This window comes from Mytilus trossulus, chromosome 1 (assembly GCF_036588685.1).
Source record: "Mytilus trossulus isolate FHL-02 chromosome 1, PNRI_Mtr1.1.1.hap1, whole genome shotgun sequence".
Taxonomy (NCBI): domain Eukaryota; kingdom Metazoa; phylum Mollusca; class Bivalvia; order Mytilida; family Mytilidae; genus Mytilus; species Mytilus trossulus.
Genome location: NC_086373.1, coordinates 84238201 through 84252255, shown reverse-complemented (window position 1 = coordinate 84252255; position 14055 = coordinate 84238201). Strand labels below are relative to the sequence as shown.

Here is a 14055-nt window from a genome sequence, read left to right as displayed (position 1 = left end):
ATCCATTCAAAATAAAACATCAGCTTATTTGTATTTCTTTATATGTATCAGACTAAACTATTTAACGAAATACAGAGAGATAATTTTGTCATTCTGAACTAAATAATGGTAAACTAATTTAAAGGTATTGTTTATGCTTTAAAATTGATGTTTAAATGAAAGATATTTTTCACTACTGAGTACCGCTTATATATGTCTCTTGTCAGAGTGTATAGTTGAAAAGGGACCAATATCTGTATGTTACATCTGTAGTATAGCTCAGCATAATTTATTTGGCGGGTAAAGTACACTGGATAAGTATACATTGTACAAATTACATTCTACATTCTTTGTGGTGTTACGAAATATTAAATTTATTTGGGCAAAACTTGCTCATGTTTGTTATTTTTGCAAAGAACGTAATATTAAATTGTTTGGTACCCCGTACTGTTAAAATATGTTTTACACATTCTTTTATTTGTGGTGTAGACTATTTCATACAAAATATTTACGAATAAATCTTACTATTGTGATTTTTCATGTTGATATTTTATATCAAGAATAACACTGGATTCACCTTCAGCTATTTACAATCTAAAAATTAAAAAAAACAACATGTATAATACTATAGACCAAGTGAGGGACGAATTTCAGGCAATTTTGATATTCCTCAATCTCATGATTAAAAACACATATGGGGTTTTGATTAAGACCAAGTATCGATTTGGAATTAAGATAGGTTAAAAGACATTAATATCTCAACTGATGAATCTGCATGTAGAAAAACAAAACGCGCGTCTGGCGTTCTAAGCTGTAGTCTTGGTTATAATATATGCAAGTCTATATAACTAGAATTGTGCAACTGTGTACGGTATAGTATACTATTGACAGTTCTTAAATCAACCACTCTTTTGGCTGTTTCATTTCTACCCAGTACAAAAATGCTTACGTCATATTTGACAACTTTAACTTTGGCATCTTATTTGTCCTTCCCCTTTACCAATTCCTGATCAGCTGTTTACCAGTTATTGCATTTTTTAATTGGTAAGATCAACGCATAATATCTTTATTATATTTACTAAATTATCAGGAGTATTCTATAAACTACCTCCACATAGTTATAAGGAAATAGACATTAAATTATCGTTTGTGATGCAATGTGGCAGTTATTTTATTAACTTATTAACGCACCAATTTCTATTTTGTAAATACAAATTTATATTTGGCCTTTTCAACATTTTTTGATTCCAGCATCACTGATGAGTCTCTTGTAGACGAAACGCGCGTCTGGGGTATATGTTAAAATTTGATCCTAATATCTATGATGAGTTTATATATGCTATACAATAATCTTTTGATTTTTGTTCATACAATCTCTTTATTAATATAGCTAAGAATATAACAATACACTAGGCAGAGAGACTTACAAAAAAAACAATTAATAAATTGAATGCGTTCGAAGCTAATACCTGGATTTACATTCAGACAATCTTGAGAGTCAAAGGTGTGTTAAAATAGTATAAACAAAACTACTGGACTCCAAGGTAAATTTGAAAAGGGTTAAGTCAATAAATCTGAAAAAATCAAACGCTCGAAAATATCAACCAATGACGGAACGAATGGAAAACAAATGTCAAATTCGTGACTTGGTATAAAAACGGTCAATTGCAAATCCTGTTTTAAAGCTAGTATAACCTCACACTTGTATAGCAATTGTTTATAGTTTTATTGACAAAATAAGCCACACACATAAGGACACGACATTAACGCGATAGTAATTGTGATTCAGGAACCAATTATACTGTTTAAACCTTCATCATAGACATACAACACAACTGACTTAAAAATATACGAATTAATAGGACAAAGGCTTCAACAAAGTAATAAGTCCTTGTTAGAACAACCAGTATAATAAAACACAACTGCATATACATTTATCCGATAATTGGAAGCCGTGTTGTAGTTGTAAGCGCATTGGACTACTAACACAAAGGTGCCTGGTTCGATCCTCGTTCCGAAAAGAAAATGCCGCTACAAGGCAGCACTCGCACTCGCAAAGTGGAAATGGATAAATAAAAGTTGCAATAATTTATTGCCCAATCTACTATCGATAAATATGTTTAAACTAAAGTAAAATAGAAATACATGGTGTCCGAATTGCACATCTGGAGTCCATTGCAAAAAAACCCTTACACTGGATGTACAAAAAAATCACAAACATACTCCGAGTAAAAAACAGAAAGAAAAGTCCCTAATCAAATGACAAAATCAAAAGCTCAAACACATCAAACAAATGGTTAACCACTGTCATATTCCTGACTTTGTACAGAAATTTATCCTTATGGAGAAAATGATGGATTACACTTGGTTTTATAGCTAGCTAAACCTCTCACTTGTATGATACACATGTTGAGAAACCTCAATATCCAAAAAAGGAACATAAACATTTAGAAACAAATTAGGGGAAAACTGAGAGTAAATAAAATGGTTCACATCGTCAAGACCGAGAATCGATAACTTAGAATCATCATGTATGTTTTGTGCTTTAGACAGTTAATATTTTTAATTAGGTCGTTTTACTCTACACGAATATTTTTGAGTGAAAGGACAAAAACCGGTTTCTTTTTCATTCAACTTAATTGGAACAGACACATTTTTGGTTGACTAAGCGAAATATATAATGCATGAGTTTCAAGCACTCTCTGATAGATTTATGCTAATTTGTTTCTGTTCAGTCATGTGCAAGGCAGACATATACGTAACTCTAAAACACAAAACAAACTTTGAATAGCTGATAAAGACAAAAAGCACCATACGGAAAGCCTACCCTAGCATGAATAATATACCCATTGCTGATTTGTAATATCAAAATAAAAAAGTAGGTAATAATTGAAAACACTATACTGTTATTTTGAGGTGTCTTAGATTTAAGTCTCGGATACATGCTTTTTCTGAAATCAATTGCTTTTATTCTATCCAATAAAGCCTTTTTTGTGACCCAAATTAATAAAGCCAAATTTTTTGAGCAGATAAAACTGATTCCTCTTCGTCATTAAAAAAACTCCTACGGTTGTTTTCTAAAAAAAACATTAATTAAAACAGTTGAAAAACAACATTGGATTCATAAATTTTCAAAAAATGTTCTTTATGTTTTGTAGATATATTTTGTATTTAAGAGGACACCCGTTTAACCATTTTCTACATTTAAAAAGCCGGTACCAAGGCAGGAATATGACAGCTGTTGTCAATTCGTTTGATGTGTTTTATCCTTTGATTTTGCCATTTGATTAGGGACTTTCCGTTTTGAATTTTTCTCGGAGGTTAAGTATTTTTGTGATTTTTCTTTTTAACATGAACTTATCAAAGATCTAAGTAGGCCAAGTTGATAAACTTACGTTTCCCTTCTGGACACCTTTCATTAACATATTGATGCTGTTGATTTTATTTCGAAAATTTGACCCAGTTATACCTTATTAGGTAAAATATTTTAATTAATTTCTGTTTCATTTTTGAAAGTGATAACGATGCTCTTGTCCATTCGTTCATTCCTAAAATTATCGTAAAATCAGTACACATGTTATTGTAATGTGAAATTCAAGGATTGAGACACTGTCAAATTTTATGATGATCCTACTCAATGAATGACCATCATCTTTACATTTGATGTTTTCAAAAATAAATCTCTCTAGCATTGACCATGTTCCAGTTTTATCGTTTCAATAGGGCGTTCCGTTCCGACCAGTTTTCTCAACTCACATGTTGTTTTTTATACGCCCTGCCCGATTTTATGAATTTTACACGAACAAAATATTGTCTGACTTTGAACTTTAGCAAGGTAGACAATACGGTACAGTTAATGCTTACCCTTCCAGAGCACCTGGTTTCACTCTCGGATTTTTGTGGATTTCGAGTTGTTTCTTAATTATTATTTATAACTGTTGATGTAATTGTCGTTTGGTTTTGCGAGTCTTTGTTTAGTCCTTGATTTTGATTGTTATTGTCTTATTATCAGCAAACACAATCGTTGTTTCTAGTAATTATTGGGTAGCATTTCAAATATGCAAAATAACTTGTTTCGAACACCAGAATCAGAATCAGAAAAGGTTCTTACACAGCTTCAGAACAAAGGAAAGCTGGTTTACAATTTCAAAGATACAGTACTTCCATAATACGTTTATCTTATTTCTATTACAACGCCCAACCTGGAAGACGTTTTGAAAGAAAAATTTGATTAAATGAAAAGAAACAAACAGTTTGAATGACTTCTTTTCAACTTTATGAGTGTCTTGAAATGTGTTCTTCTGACGTTTCAGTCTTGTTGTGGAATTATTTCCAAAACATGTGATATAAGTGGAAAATATTGATGAATTAAGAAAATGTTATAATCAAACCGAGTCAAATTCCCTTCCTTGAAATAATTTTTTCTTAGTTCATCACTATTTTTTATTAAGTGAATACAATGCAATTAAGGGTACATAGATACCTGAAGATTCCCGAGATGCTGCAGTATTGCGATAGTATAAACTTATTCTGAATGGCTACTACAATGGTTTAGTTAGTTTAATATGAAAAGCATCCTGATGGATGACGCATGTGGACCCAAAACTGCTTTTTCATCCGAACATCGACGTTTTCATCGGTTTCGATGGGGTTCATATTACTCAATATTTTTTAGGTTATTGTATGAGATCAGTTAACAATATTATTGGCTTTTGATATCTTCTTCGTTTTAAAAGCATAATTTTACAAAGTATATGTTTTGTTTCAGACTTAGGTAATCTCATCAAAATTGTTTATATAATTTACTGGCATATTTTCAGGATTGATTGATGCTGCCAATAGAAAAATTAAAATCACAAAACATTCCGAGAAATTCCAAAACGGAAAGTCAGGAAAAATTGCAAAATATGTTTATCATATGTTTTCAAAACATATGAAAAACATATGAAAATCATATGTTTTTCATATGTTTAGTACAAACATATGATAAACATATGTTTACAAACATATGTTTACATATGTTTTGAAACATATGAAAACATATGTAAGCAAACATATGTAAACATCTGTTTTATGACACATGTAAACATATGTTTGTAAACATATGAAAAACATATGCTTTTCATATGTTTTCATATGTTTTAAAAAAAATAACTTAAAATTGAAGAAAATGTCAAAATAAGTATCGAAGCATAGATCATCCCAACAGCAGAGCTTTCTAATTCTGAATCATGAACAGAATGTGAAATAAGTGAATGAGTTATAATTAATGATCATTAATAAATAATAATACGAATAAATATTCTTTATATAATTTATAGTTTGTTCTTTATTCTCAATTAGTTTTCTTTATTGATTACCCCATTTTTCTATCTCTGTTCTTTATTAGTTATTATTTATTCTGCATTTTTTTTCTTATTCCCTTTTCTTTAATCCCTAATTTTGATTCCAGACCCTCGTATTACGTACTTGGCACGTAGAATTCGAAAACCGGGAAAACTCGGAAATATTTTCACCGTAATCGTTTTGTGCACTATGACACGCAAAGGAAGCTCACGCGATCATCCGCAGCAGTCTACAGCTGTTTATTTAAGTTTTAAGAATGGACAGAGGTAGATTCTACTTCTTTTTATACGACCGCAAATTTTGAAAAAATTTTCGTCGTATATTGCTATCACGTTGGCGTCGTCGTCTGCGTCGTCGTTGTCGTTGTCGTCGTCGTCGTCGTCGTCCGAATACTTTTAGTTTTCGCACTCTAACTTTAGTAAAAGTGAATAGAAATCTATGAAATTTTAACACAAGGTTTATGACCATAAAAGGAAGGTTGGTATTGATTTTGGGAGTTTTGGTCCCAACATTTTAGGAATTAGGGGCCAAAAAGGGACCCAAATAAGCATTTTTCTTGGTTTTCGCACCATAACGTTAGTATAAGTAAATAGAAATCTATGAAATTTGAACACAAGGTTTATGACCATAAAAGGAAGGTTGGTATTGATTTTGGGAGTTTTGGTCCCAACAGTTTAGGAATTAGGGGCCCAAAGGGTCCAAAATTAAACTTTGTTTGATTTCATCAAAATTGAATAATTGGGGTTCTTTGATATGCCGAATCTAACTTTGTATGTAGATTCTTAACTTTTGGTCATGTTTTCAAATTGGTCTACATTAAGGTCCAAAGGGTCCAAAATTAAACTTAGTTTGATTTAGACAAAAAATGAATCGGTTGGGTTCTTTGATATGTTGAATCTAAAAATGTACTTAGATTCTTGATTATTGGCCCACTTTTCAAGTTGGTCCAAATCTGGGTACAAAATTAAACTTTATTTGATTTCATCAAAAGTTGAATAAATGGGGTTCTTTGATATGCCAAATCTAACTGTGTATGTAGATTCTTCATTTTTGGTCCCGTTTTCAAATTGGCCTACATTAAGGTCCAAAGGGTCCAAAATTAAACTAAGTTTGATTTTAACAAAAAATAAATTCTTGGGCCTCTTTGATATGCTGAATCTAAACATGTACTTAGATTTTTGATTATGGGCCCAGTTTTCAAGTTGGTCCAAATCAGGATCTAAAATTATTATATTAAGTATTGTGCAATAGCAAATCTTTTCAATTGCACAGTATTGTGCAATGGCAAGAAATATCTAATTTCACAATATTGTGAAATAGCAAATTTTTTTTTTAATTAGAGTAATCTTTCTTTGTCCAGAATTGTAAGAATAGAATAGTAATATAGAAATGAAAGTCTAGAGAAGGTCAACGACAACGCAACGAAAGTTCGAAATGTCAAAGTGTTTTGTTTTCATGGATTACGTACATTTTTGTACCTTAAAAAGGCAACGAAAGGTAAATATAATTATGCTCCTTTTTTTTTAATTATAATTGGACATAAGCAGGAAGATGTGTGTGCAAATTTTTCACAAAAAACTATCTGACTGTTGATTGTAAACCCGAGAACGATACTGAGGAACGATATTGTAATGTATATATCCGATGGTAATCAGTAATTGCATTTATTAATCATCTGTTTCATTATCTATCATAAGGTTATTTTTAAATACATCCCAAATAATCATATTTGTAAACTCTAGAGATTACTTAAATTTAAAAAAAAAGGGGGGCATCAATACTGAATGAATGGATAGTCTAGATGTCAGTGAGGTTCTATTACTCCCATTCTTTTCATATAATTTAGATTTATAGAATGTATGCCCGCTTTTCATACATTGCATAGCCAAAGATAATAATGTTAATGAAATTTTTTCCCAAATTTTAATTATGATCAAACTGAGACTACATTTTGTACAATAACACTGTTACACCACAGCTCGGGTGGATTTTGCTTTGTCCACCCGCCCACCATGGGAGTGGGCACCCAGGGGGCAAAATTTCTAGCTTGTCCACTCTGCCCACCCATAGGAGTGGGCATGCCATTTCTTTTGTTTAATCAAAAGACTGGCAAGTACAGTCAATAGAAAAAAGCAGATAAGCATTTGTAATCACTATTTTTACAAAAAAGAGATTATAGCTAGGGTGATTAAATATGTATTCAGTATACCCCCGTTTAAAAAAGGGGGGTATACTGTTTTACCTCTGTCTGTCCGTCCCATGAATATTTTTCGTCACATTTTTCTCAGGAACTACAATACAAGGATTTCTGAAATTTTGTTTCAGGGTTTATCTAAGTCAGCTATACCGTGTGATGCGTTTTCAGATTCATCACTCGACAACTTCCTGTTTACTGAACACAGTAGCATATTTTTACACTATTAATATTATCCACTTGCGGCGGGTGTATCATCAGTGAGCAGTATATGTAGCTCACAGTTTCACTTGTTTAATTTGAAAGTTAGTTATAAAGGCTGTGTATTTAGTTACTGCACATACATGTACATAGTTTAAAAAATTCCCTAATGCCTACCAAAAACAACAAATATATGTTACTCCTAAAGAAAATTTTAGAAACAAAGAGTAGACAACTCATGAAATTATCTGGCATAACAACATGCATGTTATTTTCACTAATAACTTATTTAATATAAAAAAGAAGATGTGGTATGATTGCCAATGAGACAACTGTCCATAAGAGACCAAAAAATTTAAATGACAGAAATTAACAACTTATACTACTATAGGGCACCGTACAGCCTTCAACAATGAGAAAATCCCATACTGCATAGTCAGCTATAAAAAGTCCCTAAATGACAATGTAAAACAATTCAAACAAGAAAACATAGGGTCTTATTTATGTTCAAAATATGAACAAAAAACAAATATGTAACACATAAAAAAACGACAACCACTGAATTACAGGCTCCTGAATTATGTTATCCCCTTGACCGCATGTACATTTGTACTGTTAACTGATGAAAAAGATTGACATTAATTTATTTAGTCAGAGATCAAATTTAACCACTTTGATCCATTGAATTCATACAACAGGCATATGGATTTTAGATGGATTAGAACATTCAAATAATTTTAATACTTTTATATATATATATATATGTCGTGTACAAGTTGCGATTTTGTACAGGTTATAACGTGTACAAAAATATTGTACATGTTATAACTTGTATAATGCAAAAATACAAGTTATAACATGTACAAAAGTACCTCGTACATGTTATAACCTGTACAAAATATTGCTTAAAAATGGTTTTAACTTGTACAAAATCGAAAAATAAGGATATGTTTCTATTATCGTAACAGACGTTATTAACCTCAATGATATTTTCATAACTTTTTTTATTATTCTTTTAACGTTACGCACGCTGTTCATACAACCTCTGGGATTTAAAACAAAATCTTCGAAATTCCATCGCAAAACAAAACAAAAAAATGTCGGCAAACACGTTCCAAGATAAAAATAAATTCAGAACATGTTTTTAATTATATTGTTTTAGCTCTTGGTCATATACTTAGTTATATCTAAAATATTTGACGATTTAAACAACAAAGTTATGCAAAAAAACGGATGTCCAACGTTACATTTTCAAACAACTGTTTTAACTTTTATGTATAGTGATGCTATTTCTTATTCTCTGATCTTCCCGAAATTTGGCGGGAACAACGACGTGTGTTGGTTCTTTGTGACGTTAGAGCCGTTTTTTTGTCAAATTTATTTTGACTCGGTGACAGCAGATTAAGGTGGTACCTAACACTACAGGGAGATAACTCTATAAAATCAGCTAAACGTTTTAATTACGTTGTGTTGTAAATGGAATATTAAGCTTCTCAATGATCAAAATTGGTGTTTGTCAAACTGCTATATAACCAGTGTATTTTTTCTGACAAAACGGTTGGTTCAAAATTTTTGATTCTTTTTATATTTTTGTTAAAGGTTCAAAGTAAATACTTTGTCAAAATTTTATGAAAATTAAACGAGGCAATTTAATTTTAGTGAAAGTGTTGGGTACCACCTTAAGCTAAAACAAGAAATATGTCCAACGACGTTTTCCATTGACTTAACGACAAAAAGTGAATTCTATGAGTATATATAGAAGAAAATGTCTAAAAAAGGTAAGATAATAATAACATCTTCCGATAGAACAAATATTTGCCTCCTTGTTCGTGAGTTCAAAAATTGTAGATTTTTAAAAATCTTCTCTACGCAGTCGTTTTTCAACCGGTAGCCGTTTTGTCCCACTTGATATTTCATTTGTCTAAGCTCTAAATGTGTTTTTTTTACCTGATATTTCAATAAGTTGTTTATAATTTATTAAAACAAAAGTTAGATACATGAAGAGAACAAAATCACAAGAATCTTTTTTTATTTACTACATATTTGAGTCTAAAAGTGATAAAATGATACGAACATTTACAAAACGGTAGCCATGTTGTCCCAACGTCGGAAAACGTCAAAAATCCGAAAAAGCTCATTTCCGACGTAACAAGTTTGTGCTCATTTTTTTTTCAATTAAATGTTCCAGATAATTATAACAAATCCTGTGTTGAAATTTAAAAAAAAATATTGATGGTAGTCGGAAAAAGGAATGGTGCTTTCTGCCAAAAGAAAATAAACTTCATTTGTTTAAGCGATTCATTTAATAAAAGATAAAATGATAAAAAAAATATCTCGTTACATGAACTATTTTTTTTTTAGTTTTTGCATCTGGACCAGAAAAGGCTGCGTACTACAGGGATATTAAGCGAAAAAAGGAAAAAGAAAGACAACTAAAAAAATATGATAAGAATAAAGTCCTGTATAACGAGAAAAAACAACTGAAACGACGCGAGAGGCGGACAGATGAACCTTCAAGAGCAGCGTTAAGGAAACAGATTTATAGACGACAGAAGAAGGGCGAGTTTATTCAGGAAAAAGAAAAAAGAGTCGAAATGAGCAGAAAGAAAAAAGATTACCGCAATAATATGAAATTGAAACAGAATGAAATTGAAGGTGTAGATTTTGAAAACAATTTAACTGCATTTCAATCAAGAACACAAAAACACAGAGCACTGCAGAAGTTAAAAAATAGTTTACCGAAAACGCCAGAAAAGCGGGTAACTTTAATTTCGTCCTACTTAAGTGATACAAAGAGTCCAACAGTTGCATTGATTCATAAGTTAAAAAAAATTCCAACACCAGAAGATCTTAAGAGCATTAAAATGGCGGAAGCTGTTTTATCTGACATGAAGGATATTGTGAATGATACTAAACACAAAAGAACAAATGACGCAAGAGCAACGGTAAACATAATGAGTGCTGCAGTGAATGGTGAAAATGTTCAAAAATCTAGATGCAGAATACAGTTGTCCAAAAAACTCGGATTTAACGTCAGAAGAATGTCACAAGGTATGCTATGAATATAATTTTCTTCATTTGTAAACGAATATTAACAAAATTATACAAAACTTTTTAATAAATGTATATAGATAGATAGATAAATTAGAACATTTGGTATTAGTGCCAATGAGACTTAAAACAAGGTTTTTTTAAATTCAAATCAAGCTAAAAAAAAAAAGTAAATATGTTTGATCGACAAATAATTAGTAACTATTAGTAATTCCAAGTAATTATGAGTAATTTGATAGTAATCTGAAATGCAAGATTTTTTTCAATGTACCTTAAGTAATTCTTTTAGTAAATATCAAGCAATTTTTATCATATATACCAAGTTATTCTTTTAAAGCAGACTAAGTATTTCTATTTATTATAGTAAGTTATTCTGTCGTTTACGATTGTAATATTACAATAGTTTAAAATGTCTACCCGTAACGCAGAGCCTGTGTATGTCGTTTTGATAGCCGACAATAGCGTGTATTGTATAGACGAATATATCTGTCCTATGTATTACTTGGTTTTAATAAAAGTCCTTTTGTAGGGAAAAGAATAAGGACAAAAGTTTTGACTACAGAAGTCTCAGCGTGGACATTCACATCAAGAAAAACAAGAAGTGACGCTTTATCTGAAGACATTAAACGGAAAATCTATGAATACTGGATATCTCCCGACAATTCGCGACCTACTGCAAACAAGAATGATATAAAACGCGAAAGATTAGGTCCAAAAGTATACACCAGTCACATGAAGCACGTGCTTGAAAAAACTCAGACGGAAGTCTATATTAGTTTCAAAGAAAAATACCCTGATTTGAAAATTTCGCAGAGATTATTTGAACGGTTAAAGCCATATTTTGTTGTACCTGTACGTCCATGTGACCGAGAAACATGTTGTTGTAGGTATCATGTAGAGGCTAGATATCTTTTTAAAAGTTGCATGGATTTTCGGAAAAAAATCACACCATTATCTGAACATTTTCCAATTTTCACCCATCTCACTGACCTGACAAATCATACTTTGTGTCCAAAAACTGACGGTCAAGAATACCATCAATTGAAGTGTGTGGAGCGGAGGTGCGATGACTGTGGCGTGAACAAATTGCATTTATCGGAAGAAGAACTCTCCCTAACTACAGAATCACCAAATGTTGAATGGATGCGCTATGAGTATGTTTTCGTTCCAACAAAAAGCGGGGAAAAGAAAAAGCTGTGCCTTGTTAAGGTGAACACAAAACCGGGAGAAATGTTCAAGTACTTTCTTGAATTGATATCAAAGTTTTCAGCACACGTTTTTCGTGCAAAATGGCAAACAGAACAACTGAAATCAATTAAGAGCAACTTAAAAAAAAATGAAGCTATTTGCATTCATGACTTTTCTGAAAACTATTCGTGTAAAGATAAAATTGAAATCCAATCATGCTATTTTCAGAAAACGGAAGTTTCGATACATGTATCCGTGATTTATAGGCATCCAATTGAAAATCTAGACGGTCCGTCCGATCCTGAAGTTAATGGTGGATTAGTTGAAGAACAGTTTTTTGTTATAAGTTCTGATCAAGTTCATGATCATAATTTTTCACATGAGGCGCAACGACAAATAGCGGATTACCTAAAGAGTATTAACTATGATATGAAAACAATGCATGAATTTACAGACGGGTGTGCCACACAATATAAATCAAGGCACTGTTTCGGAGACATAAGCTATGCAAAACAAGATTTTGGTTTCAATATAGTTAGAAACTATTTTGAAACATCACATGCCAAAGAAGTTCAAGATGCGGCAGGGGGGTTAATAAAAAATCAAGCTGATTTTGCAGTGACGAGAGGAAAATTGTATATTCAAAATGCAAATGATTTTTATAACTTTTGTAAGGACAATTTAGAAACTCCAAGGCAGTCCGCTATATGCAAACGTCGAATTTTTAGATATGTTGAGGAAGTTCCCCGAAATAGAACAAGATCTTTTAAAGTCGTTCCGTCAGTAATATGTATTCACCAAATCAGAAGTACGAGTCCTCGAACTGTTTTAGTTCGAGACTTGTCCTGCTACGACTGTTCCAACTGTCCCGATGAATATAATGCTTGTACTAGCGAAGCCGGAATTTTTCGTAAATATAAACTTTGTCATGAAACAGAGTTAACCGAAAGACTTATCGCAAATAGCGACGAAAATACTTTCATTGAATTGATTCAACCCGGAATTATTTTAGCCGTTTTTACGGACGATCCAGGAGAGGACTATTATATTTTAAAGTGTTTATCCGACGTTAAAAAACTAAATCAATCAACTTTTGATGACTGGGGAAACACTTTTCAAGCTGGTGTTCAATTAATTGAAGGGTTGTATTTTGATAAATTATGTGTTAATGGAAACAATATTCAGTTCAAATTAATCAAGGGAAAAAAGTCTTTAATTTACTTGAACAGTGTTAGATATATTTGTATTGGGGTGGAATCAAGGTATGGAAAATTTATAATGACAAATGATATGCACCATGAAATTTTAGCAGCATGTGATTAAAAAGTTTTGTACATCTATACATGTAGTTTTGTTTTAATTTATTTATGGAAAAACTTTCCGTCTTATTTTCTCTTCTTACATGACTTACAATACAGCATTTTGCAGGTGTTAAATCGATATCCACATTTGTAAGTTTCATTCGGGTTGTTTTGTGTTGTTGGTTATTGTTGTCTCTGTTATTATTTTTTTAAAGTCTTTTAACCACGATTCGAAAAATCCTCTTTGACGTCGCATTTTCAGTGTAACGTTAAGTTGTAGGAACATCGTATGTTAGTGTGTTTTGATATAGTTAATGGCCAGGGGTCGGTATTACGAAGCATTTATAAGACCAGTCATAAGATATATCTTAGGACATATCTTATGATATATCTTAGAACATGTCTTATGATCCTGTTATGTCAATCTATGGTCATATCTTGATTTGATGAATTATAATTGTGAGTGTCCACTTTAAAGGCAATAGTAAAATACTTTCATTCAAGTTGACACAAAAAGACATAAGAAGATAGCAAGGATAGATGTCCACAAATAAAATTGGGAATGCAAATGGGGTATGGTCTAAAAGATAACAACCCGCCCATGGAGCAGACAACATCCAAATGCCACAAAAACATGTTTTCAAAGTAGAGGATATATATTTAAAACATCAAAATGACATTTGCCTCATGCAATGATCTTATAGTTTATAAAAAAAAAAATGAGTTATAAATTTACATAAGTGACATGCTGAAGGCCAAAAATGTTGAAGAGAAATCCAAAGACATTGATAATGA

General features: G+C 31.6%; 1 protein-coding gene across 1 annotated transcript; it reads left to right on the top strand.

Moving 5' to 3' along the window:
* Nucleotides 1-9399: 9399 nt before the first annotated feature.
* Nucleotides 9400-13282, top strand: LOC134698103 (uncharacterized). The gene is made up of 3 exons (XM_063560433.1): nucleotides 9400-9498; nucleotides 10082-10771; nucleotides 11301-13282. Exons 1-3 carry the CDS (start codon nucleotides 9486-9488, stop codon nucleotides 13280-13282), a joined length of 2685 nt encoding a protein of 894 aa, XP_063416503.1. The 5' UTR covers nucleotides 9400-9485.
* The last annotated feature ends 773 nt before the right edge of the window (nucleotides 13283-14055 follow it).

Bases quoted from the DNA above. Each gene is read 5' to 3' on its own strand.
- LOC134698103 (XM_063560433.1), top strand. The intron at 10,772-11,300 runs GTATGCTATGAA...GTCCTTTTGTAG, and splicing joins CGTCAGAAGAATGTCACAAG to GGAAAAGAATAAGGACAAAA.